This window comes from Aspergillus fijiensis (genome assembly GCF_003184825.1).
Source record: "Aspergillus fijiensis CBS 313.89 unplaced genomic scaffold BO72scaffold_52, whole genome shotgun sequence".
Taxonomy (NCBI): Eukaryota; Fungi; Ascomycota; class Eurotiomycetes; order Eurotiales; family Aspergillaceae; genus Aspergillus; species Aspergillus fijiensis.
Window position 1 is genome coordinate 225,892 of NW_024469028.1, and position 16,331 is coordinate 242,222.

Sequence of the window (16,331 nt, forward strand, 5' to 3'; positions counted from 1 at the left end):
TACCAGACACCTTTCTCTTTATTCTCAACCATTTCCATGTAGGAAGCGACATTGATGCATGGGGTATATACAATGGCAGATGCAGGTGGATAGAGTACAATCGATAGCAAGGAACACGACGCCATTAACTATTCCAGTAAGATCCAGTCAAGACCCGAATACTCAAGTATGCAAGCATTTACATCTTTTTCTGCGTGCCTGTCAACTCCCGAGCCTTTTCCTCAAGAGCAGTGACTTCCTCTATCGCTAGTCAGAATATCAAGGTCGACCCGTATAGAACGTAATCAAACAAGGATACAATAATATCACGGCGGAGCCAGGGTTCGAACTTACTATTCTTCTCATACTTGGATTCATCCATCTCGAGCTTCAACCACGTCCAATGAAGGACCTGGAAGGTGAAGACGGCGCCCAGGAAGACTTTGGCAAAGGGGCCGATGAAGAGTTTGTACCGGGCCATCTACCATTCTGTGAGCAACGCCTGGGAGAAAGAAGTGTGGATGAAGAGAGGAAGATGGTTAGCTTCAGTGGTCGCTTACGCCGTCTCGGTAGGCACTAGACGATGGATCGTTCGGTGCATTCAATCTGGTGCGGGTAGTGGTAAAGGTTCTTTGGGTGCCGGAGGCGATGGTAGCGCCTCTTACTGAGCCGCGAAGAGCGCCGGCTAAGAGAGAATTGATGGACATTTTTCTTTTACAGGATTCTGGAAGACAGTGAAAGATGGGGGGGGATCGAATTGAAAGAGACAAGCTTCGAATTTTTGAATGTAACTTGCAAGATATAGAGTTGCCAGCTTGCAGCTTGGGGAGTGCGTGCGCTCAGCTGTCTGATGATAACTTGATTGACTGCAAATGAGGATGATGTTCCGAATGGGACTAGTCCCAAGTCTCCCCAGCCGAGTTGGCTGACTCAGCAGTCACATGATATCAAGCGAGGGGACCCGGCGGCAATTAGGCGAAGGCGAACAGGCGGGGAAGAGTCAAAAAGCGATAAGCTTTGCGGGCCTGGGAGGAAAGCAAAAGCTCGTTCCTGATCTGTGAGCTCTTCTCTTTCTCAGTTCCTCCTCTCTACGTGTCCGAAGGGGCCGGCGACAGGTCTCGGAAAATTCGACAAAATCCCGTCGAAAACACGCATAACCCATCCGCATCATTCATGTTGTGACATCTACGAGATCATGCAAGCCTTTTCGGGGCAGATTGGGTGGATTGGCAGGGGGGGAAGATCGCAGTCTGAAGAAGCCAAAAGGCGGGTTTGTTGTTGATTTTTGAGGGGTGGGTTTGCAAAGCCCGCTTTTGGGGTCCGCCAAACCGTGACTGGCAGTCTGGCACACCGCGCGGACCGGGAGGATGGCACGTGCCCACACCATCTGGTCAGAGACTAAACCTAAATAGGGACTAATGATGGCGCCTAACTGTGGCGCGGGTAGCGGAACAGCTGTGGCTGGGTACGGCTAGGCAAGTCTTCCACTTCCACTGCCTTGCTAAGTTGCTATGCTTGCTGCTGCTGCTGCTGCCGCCGCCGCGCCCTTCGATCTTCGCCCGTCTGTCTGGTCTCTCTTGTCTATCCGCCCACACCCATATACCACACCCTCCCCCCCCCGGTCACTTCAACCGGCACTCCTCATTGATTTTCTTCCCTCCTTCTGTTCTTTCTCGTCATGCTGTCGATCGGTATCGTTCCTGGTACGGAGTAATTTGCCTTGTTTCCTCTTTTCACAGAAAGGTCTCAACTTGCGGAGGGGATCTTTTCGTCTCAGTTTCTTCCATTCATTTGATTCTGTTTTCTTTCCCTGTCCATCGACCTCTGGGTTCTCTCAACCTCTCCCAACTCCGCCTAGCGACTGCATGCGACGCGTTTTGACCTCTCTGGTGTCTCGCATCACTTCTTGCTCCATTCTTTTTTCTCTTGCGGGACTGGTTCACTTCGCGCGTTGCTGTCCCCTTTGCACCGCGCGTTATATATACGACCTGCCTCGGTTCTCGCGGGCGCAAAACGGGGCTTTACCGATTTCCCTTCAACTTGGTAGCCGCCAATAGTCAATGCTTGCTGCTTGGTGAGCGCAAGGACAATTGCTTGTTGGTGCTGTTCCATGAGCCCGCAGTCTTTCCCCTCGCATTGAATCTGAGGTGTTTGTCTGGTGCTATTGTCCGCTGCACAATCCATTGAATCAATTGGCTTTATTGAAACGCTTCCAACAGCCGTTTTGTGCCGAGTGAGTGTTACTTCTCACGCGACCAATTCACTACCTTTCCGCATTGTTACTGGAGCATCGGGCGCACTGACACCCAACGCCTCCAACAAGAAACACCATCGAATACATCACCATGCCTCGTGCCAAACGCTCCATCGAGGAGATGGCCAACAAGTCAGACTCGGATGATGACGACTACAGTGACCATCCGGTACAGTCAGCTCGACGCTCCGTCTCCCGGTCAAAGTCGAAGAAGAAATCCAAGCCCGCAAAGAAACGAGCCCGTCGCGGTTCGGACGATGACATCATCTCAGATGACGACGATATCTTCAGTGAGGACGAGGTTTCCTTTGAAGAATCGGAGGAAGAGGATGACGAAAATGCCCAACGGAATGCCAGAGGCCTAGTTGCTAGACGAGCCGCCACTAACCGACCGGTCTATAACGAAGGCGATACCAGCAGTATCGAAGATGACACCCCAGACGATGATGAAGTTGACGTACAAACATCCCCGAAGAAGCGCAAAAGTACTGTTGTCAAGCTGAAGGTCGGGAACGCACTCAAACGACAAGCGCAGGCGCCACTGGACAATTTTCAAGGCACTCGCCGGGTGACGAGACGTACGCGAGATCCGTCGGAGGATATCTATGCCCTTACGAACTCGGGTCGTCACATGGAGACTGTCGAGCGAGGAACTCAGAGTCCGGAGATGGAAAGCCGGCTTCGACGGGGTTCCAGGGCATCGAAACGCATACCTGTGCTAGACGAGGAAGAGGAAGGCGAATTCCAAACGAAGCAGGAGGAAGAGGAGGTCATTGACGAGACGACCACTGAAATCAAAGGCTCGCAGCTTGAGATTTTGGAGAGCGATGTTCAAGTCAGTTTTGAGGGAGCTGTACCAAATCCCACCCAGAATGAGGACGATGGGGAAGGTGAAGATGAGGGTTTTGTTCCTGAATCCGAGAATGGCGATGCGAAGGCTGGCGTTGAGGAGGATGGGAACGACGAAGACGATGAGGAAGGGCCAATCACTAGAAGGAGATTGAGGCCAAATCGGGGCCAGCCAGCGGAAGATGAAGCCGGCCAGCCTCAGGAAGTCCAAGAGGAGGAACTACGTCGATCTAGTCGCAAGAAACCCAACAACTTTCAACGCAAGCGTCGGGAAGAAGAAAGTGACTTCGAACCCGAAGAAGATTCAAACGACGATGACGAGGTTTCTCACTCCGGCAAGTCGAACGCATCTCCGCGCAAAGCCAGCCAAGCTCGTGATGACGATGATGATGACTATAGCACTGCTGGTCGTCGCCCTGGCTTGCGCAAAAGGGCGTCTCGATCACGTGGCCAGTCGGAGGCAGGAGCTGATATTGCCGAGGAGCTAGCCGAAGAATTGGAAGACCTGCGAGGAAGTCGGTCTCGCCGTCGAGTACAACCTGAGATTGTCTACGAGAAACCTCGACGCAGTCGGAAAGATGTCGACTACCGTATCATTCGCCCGGATCTTATCCTGCCCATCGAAGAAGCTGAGAACGAAATCAATGAATCGCCTTCGCGTCGGGGCCGCGGAGGGGGTGGCGGCAGTTGGCAGCGTACTCTGTTTCCCACTTACGGGCCTTTTGGAGGTGGCGGGCCATCTGCGATCTTGGGTCCTCCGGGAGCACCTGCTGCGACGGGGGGTGTGGACAGCGATAGCAGTGATGATGAAGTTATGCAGCATCCTAAGACTGGGGTCAGTGGCTCGTTTTCGGCACCTGGACTACCCGGAGCGGGTTTTGTCGGTCAAACTCATGGCAATGACGCCGCGCAGGGCCTCTCGGGCACCCCTGCGAATCTCGGAAAAGTCAAAGATAAACAGGCGTTGGCCGATGCGGATCCACTGGGGGTAGATGTGAACGTCAACTTCGATAGTGTGGGAGGCTTACAAGGACACATCGATCAGTTGAAAGAGATGGTCTCTCTGCCACTGCTGTACCCGGAGATATTTCAGCGTTTCCACATCGTGCCCCCTCGTGGTGTCCTTTTCCATGGACCTCCCGGCACAGGAAAAACCCTTCTGGCAAGAGCTCTCGCTAACAGTGTCAGCTCGAATGGTCGCAAGGTCACTTTCTACATGAGAAAGGGAGCCGATGCCTTGAGTAAATGGGTGGGTGAAGCAGAACGTCAGCTTCGGCTTCTCTTTGAGGAGGCTCGCAAGACACAACCCAGTATTATCTTCTTCGATGAGATTGATGGTAAGTCAGATTGCTCTTAATCCCGATGCAACCGTGTAGCTTCAAGAGTTAACCGACCTCTTACCTAGGTCTGGCACCTGTTCGGTCAAGCAAACAGGAACAAATCCATGCCTCAATTGTCTCCACCCTGTTGGCGTTAATGGATGGGATGGACGGTCGTGGTCAAGTGATTGTCATCGGAGCTACAAATCGACCGGACTCAATTGACCCGGCGCTTCGTCGACCCGGTCGATTCGATCGTGAATTTTACTTTCCTCTGCCCAACAAGGACGGGCGACGTTCTATTCTGGATATTCACACAAAAGGCTGGGAACCGCCGCTTCCAGATTATATCAAGGATGAGCTCGCAGAGATTACCAAGGGCTATGGAGGAGCTGATTTACGAGCTCTTTGCACGGAAGCTGCCTTGAATGCGGTGCAGAGGCGGTATCCCCAAATCTACAAGTCTAATCAGAAACTTGTCATCGACCCGAAAACTATCGATGTCACACCGAAGGATTTCATGTTAGCAATCAAGAAGATGGTTCCCTCTTCGGAGCGATCAACCTCCTCCGGCGCATCGCCATTGCCCAAGTCGGTTGAACCTTTACTGCGTGCACCGCTTGCTGACATCGAGAGCCTGGTGTCTGAGATCCTACCGCAGAGAAAGCGGCTCACTGCATTGGAAGAGGCACAATTTGAGGAGCCCGCTGGGGGTGGCTTCCAGCGCGAACAAATGCAGCAAGAGTTCGACAGGTCGCGAGTCTTCCGGCCTAGACTACTACTCCGCGGTCCGCTGGGTATGGGCCAGCAGTATCTGGCGGGAGCCCTTTTGCACCACTTCGAAGGTCTGCATGTTCAGGCATTTGACCTTCCAACCCTTCTGAGCGATTCCACTCGATCTCCTGAGGCCGCCATCATACAGCTTTTTGCTGAAGTGAAGAGACATAGGCCCAGCGTGATCTATATTCCCAACATCCACACTTGGTCTGAAACTGTTGGGCAGGCTGTAATTGCCACTTTCTTGGGGCTACTTCGATCGGTTCCTCCCACAGACCCGGTGTTGCTATTGGGCGTTCAAGAGTCGAATAGCGAGGAATTGGACAATGGACTGATGAGAAACCTGTTCGGGTACTCCAAAAAGAATTTCTTTGACCTCAAGGCGCCGGGCAATGATGCACGTTATGAGTATTTTACCAAGGTAATCGACTACATCAAGACGTCTCCAGCCCACTTCCCCGATCCCGAAAACCGCAAGCGCCGGGAGCTTGAAACGTTGGAGATCGCGCCTCCACCGCCGCCCAAGGCTGCCACCCCGCCAAGCAAGGAGCAGCTCAAGGCCCAGAAGAAGAAGGACTACCAGACCCTCAATCTCCTGAAGATCCGGATTCAGCCTATCATGGATCAAATCAAGAAGTACAAAAGGTTCAGAACGGGCGTGATCGACGAGTCTCAGATCCGGTACCTCTGGGAGGAAGAAAATCCGAGCATTGTTACCAGTGATCTGCCAATCGAACAACGGACCACCTTCCGACCGTTTGAGAAGGCTTTCGACAAGCACGGCGTTCCCGGACTACGTGAAACAGTATCGGGCAAATTCTTCTACAACCTGGAGATCGTGACTATCGAGAAACGGCTTTCCAACGGGTACTACAAACGACCAAAGGACTTTTTGGCGGATATCAAACGGTTGGCGAAGGACGCGCGGCAATTAGGTGAACAAGAAAGGCTGCTCAGGGCCAATGAGCTCTTGTCCAATGTCGAGGTTGACATCGCTACCATCGAGCAGGCCGAACCGGCCCTTGTTGCCGAGTGCGAGGGTGTCTATGTCCGGGAGTTAGAGAGAGAAAAGATCGCGCTGGAAAGGGCTCGAAAAGCAGCAGAGGAAGACGAAGGGGGCTTTGTCGGACGGCTGACCGCTAACTTGGTTCCACACGGAAATACCGACTCTGGTCCATCAAGTGGTCCCGTTGTTCTCGGAGAATCGTTCCCTGACCTTGGGCCCAAAGACAAAGGAAGGCCGGTAACGCCTACACGACCATCGACAGTGAGCTTCACAAACGGCTTTCACCACGGTGGTGGCTCGGATCTGAACGACCTCAGCACGCAAGCAGTCACAAGCAACGGCTCCCACGACTATCAGGCTGATGGCGATGGGGATACATACATGACAACCTCGGATCAGTCGACAGGGCGCGACACACAAAACAGTTCATTCGGGCCCTCTGCACAGCCAAAGCCAGCATATTCCCATACGGCACCTTCACAGCAGGTCCGACGTGAATCCGGCATCTCTAGCTTTTCTCAAAAAGGGCCTGTTACCCCCTTAGCACCTGGATCTCAACCCCATGATTACACCAATGAGGCGTCTACCACGCAGACAACGTCCGACAAAAAGTCATCGGAGCAATCGTCGGTCCCGCAAAACCACTTGCATAGTCCTGTGACTGCTCACGGAATCCGACATGAGTTCCCGGATCTTACACAGTACCCCGATCGTGTGTCCCAGGAAGAACACCTGCCGGACACACAGCAAGGAGACAGCAGCCAGCCTTCACCACGCCTCCAGGGTGGTTATGCTGATTTGGTACATATTGACAACGGAGGGGCATCTCAGCAACGCGCCCAGCCTCCAGTTCCTCTGTTCGAGACTGCTGGCAAGCACTCCGCTCATGTGCCGGCAAACCTGCAATCTTTGCTGAATAATGAAGACCTTTCACCTAAGTTGATCTTGGATCAGGAGTACGTTCAAAGTTTGCACAATCAGCTTACGCAGCGAACGAGCGGCTGCAGCGTGGAGCAGTTGGAGCAGATTAACACGAATCTGATGGACTATCTCTGGCAATCGCGCAGCGAATGGAATCGCAGCAGAGTTGCTGCTGGCATTCGCGACACGTTCAACGACGTTCTGGAAGACATGTTGGCTATGCAAGAGATTGGGCCCATCAGCCAGAAGACGAAAGAAATCTTGGGCGAGTCTGCGTATCACTCGTAGGCCCTATTCTCAGGACCGGCTGGCTACACTTTCGAGTGGATTTATTTCTCGTTTCTTCTCATTTAGTTTCGTCTCATGCGCGGTTTGGTTCTAGGGATACCTCTTTGAAGTGACAATGGTTTTATGTAATAGGCTGTATGGCAGATGACGCCGTCAGCTTTTCAGTGGTTTACAAGCTTCTGTTTCCTTTGCATGGCTGAATCATACCTGGCTTGGTTATGGGTTCTCGCATTGATTGATTCCATTATACCGGGCGGTGCAGGCTTCGTTCATTTGGGTAGTCTGATCAGACTCTTTAGGCAGTAGTGCAGCTGTAATATCTCTGGAAGGTATTCGTGCTGTCGTACTCAGTGGCATTATTTTAAAGTATGTAGATAGAAATGTTGTGGTGAATCAACCATTGCTTATCGATAAAGGGTCCAGACATGTGACACGGCCAAGACACCAGCCTGGCCTTTAATCTTCCTTACCGTAAGTGTACTCATTGATCCGTTCCGCCTTCTGCTTCCGCGTGGCTTCAAAACCACACCCACTCTTTCCAATTGTTTACCACGATTACACACCACATATTCTTCAAGATGGTGGATTGGATCTCCCTCGCGGTGCCGTTTGCCTACTTGGGCGTTCTACTCGGCTCTCTCGCGACATTCTCCTCTCTCTACCGCAAGCGCAAAGCCAGTACGTATTGACGTTCATGATGCATCATCCATCTCTTCCCTAGCCCTCCAAACCACTACAAACCCAGCCCCCCCCCTCTTCTTAGACATTCTACCGCACCTAGAGCTCTCTTATACGCACACGCGAATCTTTACTGACTGCCAACCCGCAAACAGCCAAGGCATTCTCCCTGGAGCCATGGTTCCCCGCCCACGTGCAACGCGACATCTATTTTAACCTGCTCCACCTCGACCCCCCGAAGGACAGCAGCAAGGAGAAGAAGGGCCCCGCGGTGCCGGAGTCGGTACTGAAGGCGGCGTTGCTGCGCCGCGCGATCGAGGACATCAAGCGCGTCATGCAATTGAGGTCGCAGAAGCAGGCTCTGGCCATGTTGCTGCAGCGCGGCAGTGTGGGGGATGATCTCTGGCAACGGTTCACACGTGCGGAAAAGGAGATGGAGGAGGAGGTGCGGGATGTTGTTGCTGAGGTTTGTTCTTCTTTTCTTTTTTTGGGGGGGTTTCCTTCCCTCTCCCTTTCGTTTTTTCTTGAATTGGTTTTCCTTTTTTTTTTGAATATGAGTAGAGAGTTGAGTGGGTTGACACGTTCGGATCTAGGCGAATGCGTACGTTCCCGGCTGGGGTCAGACGATCTTTCAGTCGGCCAACGAGATGCTGAATAATGATCTCTACCGGGAACGCATGGAGAAGGAGCAGGCTAAGCTTGAGGAGGAGCGCAAGTGGTGGGAGAAGAAGAGGGCGAACACTCAGGAGGAGTTTATGAAAGAGCTGGATGCCGAGGCGGCGAATGCGACTCCTTCGAGGAAACAATCCGAGTCCTCTGTTCCCGCCGCTCCCGCTGCTGCTACCCCCACGACCCCGACTGCTACGAGTGGTGCCGCCACGCCGAATTCTTCCACGCCGGCGATCAAGACCCCCGAATCGTCCTCCGGCGCGCCGCCTTCCGTGGCGGGAAGCAGTGATGATGATGGGGTGTTGGTCGAGGCGGATGAGCAAGGAAAGAAGTAGACGAGGTTCAATGTGTCTGTATGGGATTGGGCAGCTTTCAGTGTGATCTTTTCGACTATTTTTTTTTCTCCCGGTGTGGTGTTATCAAATGCTGTTCTTGAACAAGGTTATGTCCCGGTTTCACTTCTGCTCGAAGTCCGTTGGTAGCGCTGTATTTCCCATTGAGTGGGAAGAAAAGATTCCTTTGTTACAACATGATACACCAGCCTCAAGAGAGGAAATGTTCATCCGTTTTACATCACACTATAACATTTATATATACACGAAACGAGACCGATGACAAACACCCCCCCCCAAAACGCCATCTATACTAACGCTGCAAGCCATATTCCACGGTAGGCGCCAAATATCGCGGGTAAACACGCTTTTCGGACAACAACTTCACAACAGTTGGCTGTCGCCCTCCATTGCCGACCCCAGATCAATCCCGGATACTGCCATCTCGTCCGCCACCGACCTGATTTGGGATTCAACGAGACTCGGGTTGTTGGAGATTCGGTTCATTACCGCGCGCAGCAGCTCAACCATGATCTCCAGCTGGTACTGCTCTTGCTCGGCCGGTTCGAGCCCCTGCAACGTTTGACCCCGGGCCTCGAGCGCGGCCGTCTTCCGGTTATTAAGGAGCTGCACCAGTGTCTGCACATGCGCGACGCTCTCCTTGCTTCTGGGAGTACTGGAAAGGCGGCGGAGACGACGTTTGGGTGTGTCGGCCGGGACACCGGCCATGCGGGCTACCTGAAGAACGATGATCCGGGCGGTGGTTGCGTCTGGGGCAAAGCCGAATGTGGCGCGCATCGCGTGGAGAGCGACGAGCGTGCCCGGGAGGTCCTTGGATAGGCAGAAGCAACGGATGATCTGGTCGTATAACTCCTTGGAGAATTCTTCCCGTGCGAGCGACTGACCGCGGGCCGGGAGCTGAGCGAACCACCGTACCATTTCCGAGAAGAGAACGCGAGCGCTGGGGAAGCCGGCCACAAAGGCGGTCCGGCTACGGTCGTACTGGAGCTTGCCGCAATCCCATAAGCAGGCGAAAGTCTCGAGGTCCGGTCGTGTCACGGTGCACAACGATTGATATTTCTGCCACAGGGCCTGTATGTCTTGTTTCCGAAGCTCCGCGTAGAGAAGGTGGTTCATGAAGTACGAATTGGGCTGAAGGCGCGCATCACCTAGGCATTTGATCAGGTATTTGACCATGTCTTCGTCGCTCCGTCGAGTGTAGTGAAGAAGGAGAATCGAAAAGGTCTCAATAGTAGCACTGGGCATGGGGCGCTGCATGAACTTCGGTATGCGAGTGCTGTCCATGTCCTGATCGACATCGACCTTGGGTGCTTCCCCTCCTGCATTAATTCGTGCCCAAGCCGAGTCAATTCGTCGCTGAACCATCGCCCATCCTAGGCATTCGGCTTTTTCCCGTGACGCGGCATCCCCGTCCCGCAGCCAAGCAGCAACAAGACCGTTGAGATGTTTGGGATCCGGATGGATGCCTCTTTCGTACATCAGCTCGACTACGAGTGCTGCAGAGTCCACCTCACCCATGCCTATAAGCTTCTTCATCCAACTGGCGTAGAAAAAACGATTCTGGAATTGTCGGGGCAGAAGAGTCAAGGTCGATAATGACACCCTGTTCACCTCTTCCTCGGAGACGCTCGACGCTTGAAGACTGCCAGCCAGGCCAAGGGCCGCCTTGTAGAGTGCGGTTGAGTCGTTCGCCGGATCACGCCCGGTCACCATCATGTCTTTGAACACGGCTATGGCCAGGCCCAGCCTGCCAGCTTTAAGCAGACCGATGCTGACGAAGTCGTAATCGTTCATCGTCATTTGGTGATCGCGGAAGGCTTTGAGCTGGAGATACAACGCCCACGCCTTGGCCTCTGCCTCTTTCCCCGGCTTTTCAGCCCATGCTGTTATGATGGGAATGAGGATCCGAGGCTGACGGGATGAATCATTTGCGAGGAATGCTAGGGCAATATCCTGCGCTCGCTGAGGATTGCCTTCCGCCGAGAACAGCTGTACCCCCAAGGTCCAATACGCTTCCAGGTCTTCTTTCGTCTGGCAAAGCCCGGTCTGGTGGGCTTCCCACTGTTCCAGGGCATCTCCTGTCTTCCCCGTGACATGAAGTGCTTCGATAAACGAGATGATTCGTCGTGTCGAAAGAGGAAAGCCAACAGAAATGGCATCTTCAGCAAGGGTCTGGATGTGCGTCGCGACCTGGGACCCCGGTAGACTTTGGTGCGCTTGCGAATCCCACAATAGCGTCCAGGCTTCTTCCGGTATCAATTTCAAGAAGCCAGGGACAATGCGTTTGCAGCGACGATACCACTTCCATACTTCCTGTATTCCTCGCTCATCCTGCTTTCCTTTCGCGACGGATTTCAAAGTCTGGTTGAATTTTTCAATGTAAGGGCGATGTTCTGTTTCATCGGGTATGATCTCGTAAGACTTCCGAACGACCTCTTTGCGGGATCCCTTGCCATCAAGGTTTGAGTACCAATTTTCTTCCTCCTCGGCCATACCCTGAAACTCTTCCTTCAGCATGTCGTCAAGCCCCTCATCAAAGACTTCATCGAACCAAGGTTGGGGTTTGGAAGGGCCCTTCTCCGCCTCGTGTTTTCGAATAACTTCGAGCGCAATCGCTCGCTCCTTCTCCGGCAGCTCACGAATAAACTGGCTATTGGGACCGAACGGGCCCTCCTTCAGGATTTCCAACTCTCTATCTAACTTGGCCAACTCGGCCTCCACCTCTTCTCGTTCGACGCGGTCATCGGCCTCGGGGTCGACCTTCCTGATATGCTTGCTTCCCGGTGTTGCTTTTTCGAAGAAGTTGATTTTGTCATTGGGTCCGCCATAGTGAAGGTAACGTGGTGCTACCGGGTAAAAGGCCCCCGGCCCTCTGCGGGCCACATGTTGGTACCACCGAGCTCCTCGGACGGCCTGGCGGAGCATAGAGTTCGACCGTTTAGCGCATCGGACAAATAGTGTGCGGTTCGGAGAAGTCTCAACGCGAAGCGCGTGAGAGAGAGAGTGAAGTGCAAGTGTGTATATGTGAGATTGCGAAAAGACGGAGGTAGGGTGGGAGGGGGAGGGGAAGGAAAAGGAGCAACATGGAAGTTAGTGAGCAGTGGCGGAAGGAAAAGCGCGGAGGAAGATCATCAGCTCCGCGGCGGAAAACCAATACTTACTTGATCTGGTTTAGCGCAAATGTGAGCTCGATTCCACCCTCTTTCAATCGGTCTCGCCCTCTCCTCCCCCTCCCTCTCTCTTTTCGCGAACTGTTCCTTGTATCCTACGGGTGCTATCCTGTGCTATCTAGCTGAAAGATACTCCCGGGCACCCCGCGATGGACGCGAATCTGCTAGAATTGGACACCGGTGGCGCCTTGAAAGATGGCTCCCAAAGTCAGGTACAGAACATACCTCTCCCGTCGCAGCGCTTGTCCTTCCTAGACTCCCCAGTCCGTCGCTGACAATCAATCTTGAAAGGGTGTTTACATTTATCGACCGCTAGATCAGATCAAATCCTCGGGAGAACGACCGACGAAACGGCGCAAAGTTGCACGAACGGATCTACCGAAGGCTGCGAATTCCCGTCCTTTTGTATCTCTTTTGAACGGCGATGAAGATGCAAAGTCCATTGAACTGCGATATCGCACATACCAAAAATTTTGGGCTGCTCAGGAAGCAAAAATCAAGGTACGCGAGTAAATGCTGTGTTTTGACCGAGGGAGTAATAACGATGTGACTTAGGGCATTCTGGATGATGTCGACTCCGAGGTCCTCACCAATGTCCTGTCCTTCGTCAGGTCGACCTCACCCCAAACGTAAGATTGCGGTACCACCGAAGGAAGCCAGTCCCTAATCAAAGACAGTTACGATGGCTGTATACCTGCGGCGCTAGTCACGGTTGGCTCCAATGTCTCGTCCCTCGGCCGACTGCTTTCTAGACTCAACGGTCAACTGACAGCAACTGGAGAAGGCGGGGTTATTGCATTGGAATCTGGTGATGCACCGAACCTTAAGACAACTCTGAAGAACATCATCCGCTTCGGTATCACAAATACGGAGGGAAATGAGGGTTATCAGAGTTTTGTCACTGACCGAGAGGTATAGCGGGTTTATTCTTCAGCCGACAATGAGCGCTAATGGTGACCATAGGGTCCAAGAGTGCTTGGTTATGACCTTGACTTGTTGGCAGACTATGTCAAAAGAAAGGAGGTCAAGAATCTGGTTCTAGCATTTCGTGACAGTGAAGCATTTGACCCTGGTATTCTGGCGGACCTCTTGTCGCTTTTGAGGTGAGCTATTTCGTATCAAATTACGGTGGTTATAAGATTTACAACTCACGGTTATCAGCTCGTGGCTCGATCGAATTCCATTGACACTTATATTCGGTATCTCGACGTCCGTGGAACTTTTTGAAGGGAGACTACCTCGGTCCACGGTTGCCCTGTTGCGAGGACGGTATTTCGAGATTCACGAAGCAAGCAACTGCGTGGATCGCATCTATGGGAGGATACAAGCAGAACAGGATGGAAAATTTTGGCTAGGTCGTAACATCACCAGCGTACTATTTGAGAAGTCAAGCGACTCCTTTCAGACACCAGAAGCTTTCAGTCGAACAGTTAAGGTAAGTTTTTTGCGCACAGGCACCATGTCGGGTGGCCTAGGCTAAGTCTCTCAGTATGCCTATATGTCACATTTCTTCGCCAACCCATTAAGCGTGCTCCTCGCGGATGATGCTGCTACCACAATACAACGCGACAAAGTATGCGAGGCTCTCAGAAACCTTCCATCTTTCCGAAGGTAAGTGTCTCGCCTCTAGTTGCGAGCTGCCAGGTCTAAAACAATTTAAGGTACTGCGAAGATACAATGGAAGAAGGCTGCGCTGAACAAGCTCGCAAGTTATTGGAAGATGATGCTTTCCTTCTCGAGCAAAGCGCCCAGTGGGTAAAATCGGGTCAGCAGAAAATGCGCGACATGTTCAAATGCGTGGATATGGTGCAACGAGCGTTGAAGAAGTTCAACATCGTAAAGAAAACCAGTATCTCTGATCTAGCAATCCGGGCACTTGCTGGGGAGCTGCAAACCTCTGCATCATATGAGGATATTCTTCGAGCAATCAAGACGCTCGATTCCGACCAGATGAAGCTCTTTGCAATGATGTTGCCGGACACACTTACGGCTAGCTCTGATTTTGCGCAAATTCAAGCAGACTTTGGGGCCCTGCTCCAGGTCTATCAAGGAACTGAACCACTCAAAAGTGGGTATGATAAACAACATTCAGTCGTGGCGACAACGGTCGTTCAACAGCGGGTGAAACTCAGCAAGGCCAAGGTCAAATTGCCCAAAGAGAATGCAGAATTTACGAAAATCATCGATCGCTTCCATGCCCTCTTGGAAGCATGTCTCGAGGAGACTTTGATAAGGCCTAATGACTTGGTCTTGCATGAAATCTTCCTCCTTGATATGAGGAATCCCCTGAAGGAAGTCTTCTCTCCGCGACCGCGTTTTGCTGTTGAGCGGGCACTCTCGAGTCCTTTCGACTACCTCATCTCATCACCTGAAAGTTCGACGGTCAAAGTCTCAGCGCACCAGCCGGCAGCGGCTATTTTATATCAACTGTATCTAGAGTCTGGCTCGCTAGTGAACGTCCATGACCTATGGCAGGCGTTCTATGCGGTGTTTGAAAGCGAGCAGGGGAATGGTTGTGATGAACGGACAGCGATGGCTCTGTTCTATAGGGCTTTATCGGACTTGAAGGCCCTTGGAATGATGAAAAGCAGCCGGAAGAAGGTGGATCATGTTTCTAAAACCGCGTGGATGGGTCTGTGAGACGTCATACCAAAAATTGCTTTGCAACATATCTCTCTTGAAGTTCAAAGGGTATCATAAATATAATAAACATGCAGCATTGTCCTTATCCGTCACCACTCCTTGTGCCCCAGAGTGTTGTTGTCTACAATCGATCACTCGTTCACAGGTACCTGTATAATATCCTCACTACCCAAAGCACGGCCCCCTTCGCTCAATACCATCGCCTCTCGCCTGCGTCTTCTGACAGCTTGTTCCTCGGCGGTTCTCTGCTGGATCCGTGGGCCGGATACTCGCCAAGACCCAGCGGTATCTTCACCATCGACCATCCATACGTCGCTGTCATAGTCATCATGATCATTTTCCTCCAGCATACTACCCATGAGGCCAAACTTGCGTAGTTGTTTCGCGCCGTCCACGTGTGAAGACAAAGTACCAAAAATCGCACTCATCACCGCATCATCCGACCACCACGTTTTCATAAGAATCACGACATCTTGACGTCGTGGCCGCTCTCCAGTGGCGCACGGAAAGGGGTACTTGGCCAGCCAACGACTGACGATACCAGCCTCTAGCGCAGCAGGCACATTTTCTTGTAGGACCATATTGAGTATATTCAGCGCTTTCTTCTCGCCCAAAGGCCTGGTCTTTGGGAGAATCGGTGAGACAGTCGTCGATGTCTCCTCTGTATGTTCGTCCAGGAGATTGCAAAGACAGTTGATTAGTGCGGTATAGGCAGGGAGGTCCTGCAGCCGGGAGCAGATGGAGGTGCGAGAGACTGATACTGCGAGTTAGCAGGAATTTGGTTTCTGATGTACGGACAGATGCCATACGAGCCCGGTTAGAAACAAGAAAGTACAATGCATTCAGCGCCTTGTTGCGTTGTGTTTTGTCTCTGCTCACCAAGTCTTGCAGCAGCAGATCCCGGGTCTCGCCTTTTGTTGATCGTTCTGCGATGATGCGCAGTGCGCTGGAATGACTCTTTAGTCGATGTGGATAGTTATGCGGGGAGGGGTGCATCCTCGTACGCTGCTCGGAGATCATGGCTAGTACTCTCGGAAAGCTTTTGTAAAGTGTCTAGGTTGAGTGCTGTTCTCTATTCAGCTCCCAATATGACAAAACACATATGCGCTGGCGCATACCTTCTTCGGTGCCCTCAGTAATCATCCTATCGTCCCTTTCCTCAACATGCTTAATTTTCGTCAACTCGCGCACTTGGCGGAGATCTGTGACGATGCCGCGAACAGCGAAGAAGAGTGAGACACCTAGAATGTCTCAGCAACCAGATATCGTCTTTGAGGCGCACTAGCTCACCTAAGCACAGCCATAACAAATTATCACCCATACGCTCCGCCATTTTACTATACCTCAATTCGGCGCTATGGTGGAGTTGAAGACGGTCGAGCTGCGGCGCGTCGGAAGGGCATTGGAAAGCGGGGAAAGTAATAG

At 52.4% G+C, this 16,331-nt stretch overlaps 7 protein-coding genes across 7 annotated transcripts; 3 read left to right on the forward strand and 4 right to left on the reverse strand.

The window, feature by feature from the left end:
* Positions 1-28: 28 nt before the first annotated feature.
* On the reverse strand, positions 29-835 carry BO72DRAFT_530481 (uncharacterized protein). The gene is made up of 3 exons (XM_040950299.1): positions 540-835; positions 334-460; positions 29-240 (listed from the first exon to the last, which is right to left on the reverse strand). The coding sequence occupies exons 1-3, from the start codon at positions 684-686 to the stop codon at positions 179-181; spliced, it is 336 nt and encodes a 111-aa protein (XP_040798156.1). The 5' UTR covers positions 687-835; the 3' UTR covers positions 29-178.
* A 285-nt stretch (positions 836-1,120) lies between these two features.
* BO72DRAFT_451055 (uncharacterized protein) lies at positions 1,121-1,430 on the reverse strand. Its single transcript, XM_040945399.1, has one exon. It carries the CDS (start codon positions 1,364-1,366, stop codon positions 1,151-1,153), a length of 216 nt encoding a protein of 71 aa, XP_040798157.1. The 5' UTR covers positions 1,367-1,430; the 3' UTR covers positions 1,121-1,150.
* A 750-nt stretch (positions 1,431-2,180) lies between these two features.
* Positions 2,181-7,574, forward strand: BO72DRAFT_216776 (chromatin segregase YTA7). Its single transcript, XM_040939732.1, has 2 exons — positions 2,181-4,419; positions 4,488-7,574. The coding sequence occupies exons 1-2, from the start codon at positions 2,325-2,327 to the stop codon at positions 7,391-7,393; spliced, it is 5,001 nt and encodes a 1,666-aa protein (XP_040798158.1). The 5' UTR covers positions 2,181-2,324; the 3' UTR covers positions 7,394-7,574.
* Positions 7,575-7,974: 400 nt separating this feature from the next.
* On the forward strand, positions 7,975-8,946 carry BO72DRAFT_339806 (Sec63 complex subunit SEC66; the record flags this gene model as incomplete). Its single annotated transcript, XM_040940599.1, has 3 exons — positions 7,975-8,071; positions 8,227-8,537; positions 8,665-8,946. Coding segments are annotated over 3 exons (690 nt in total), but the record flags the coding sequence as incomplete, so codon positions are not given.
* A 315-nt stretch (positions 8,947-9,261) lies between these two features.
* BO72DRAFT_436004 (pentatricopeptide repeat protein) lies at positions 9,262-12,187 on the reverse strand. The gene has a single exon (XM_040943307.1). It carries the CDS (start codon positions 12,016-12,018, stop codon positions 9,457-9,459), a length of 2,562 nt encoding a protein of 853 aa, XP_040798160.1. The 5' UTR covers positions 12,019-12,187; the 3' UTR covers positions 9,262-9,456.
* Positions 12,188-12,346: 159 nt separating this feature from the next.
* Positions 12,347-14,954, forward strand: BO72DRAFT_530485 (putative origin recognition complex subunit 3). The gene is made up of 8 exons (XM_040950300.1): positions 12,347-12,475; positions 12,555-12,764; positions 12,819-12,892; positions 12,941-13,175; positions 13,227-13,366; positions 13,425-13,698; positions 13,753-13,874; positions 13,925-14,954. The coding sequence occupies exons 1-8, from the start codon at positions 12,413-12,415 to the stop codon at positions 14,901-14,903; spliced, it is 2,097 nt and encodes a 698-aa protein (XP_040798161.1). The 5' UTR covers positions 12,347-12,412; the 3' UTR covers positions 14,904-14,954.
* BO72DRAFT_411104 (uncharacterized protein) lies at positions 14,945-16,285 on the reverse strand. The gene is made up of 5 exons (XM_040942456.1): positions 16,197-16,285; positions 16,025-16,147; positions 15,911-15,971; positions 15,716-15,852; positions 14,945-15,660 (listed from the first exon to the last, which is right to left on the reverse strand). The coding sequence occupies exons 1-5, from the start codon at positions 16,237-16,239 to the stop codon at positions 15,038-15,040; spliced, it is 987 nt and encodes a 328-aa protein (XP_040798162.1). The 5' UTR covers positions 16,240-16,285; the 3' UTR covers positions 14,945-15,037.
* Between the last annotated feature and the right edge of the window lie 46 nt (positions 16,286-16,331).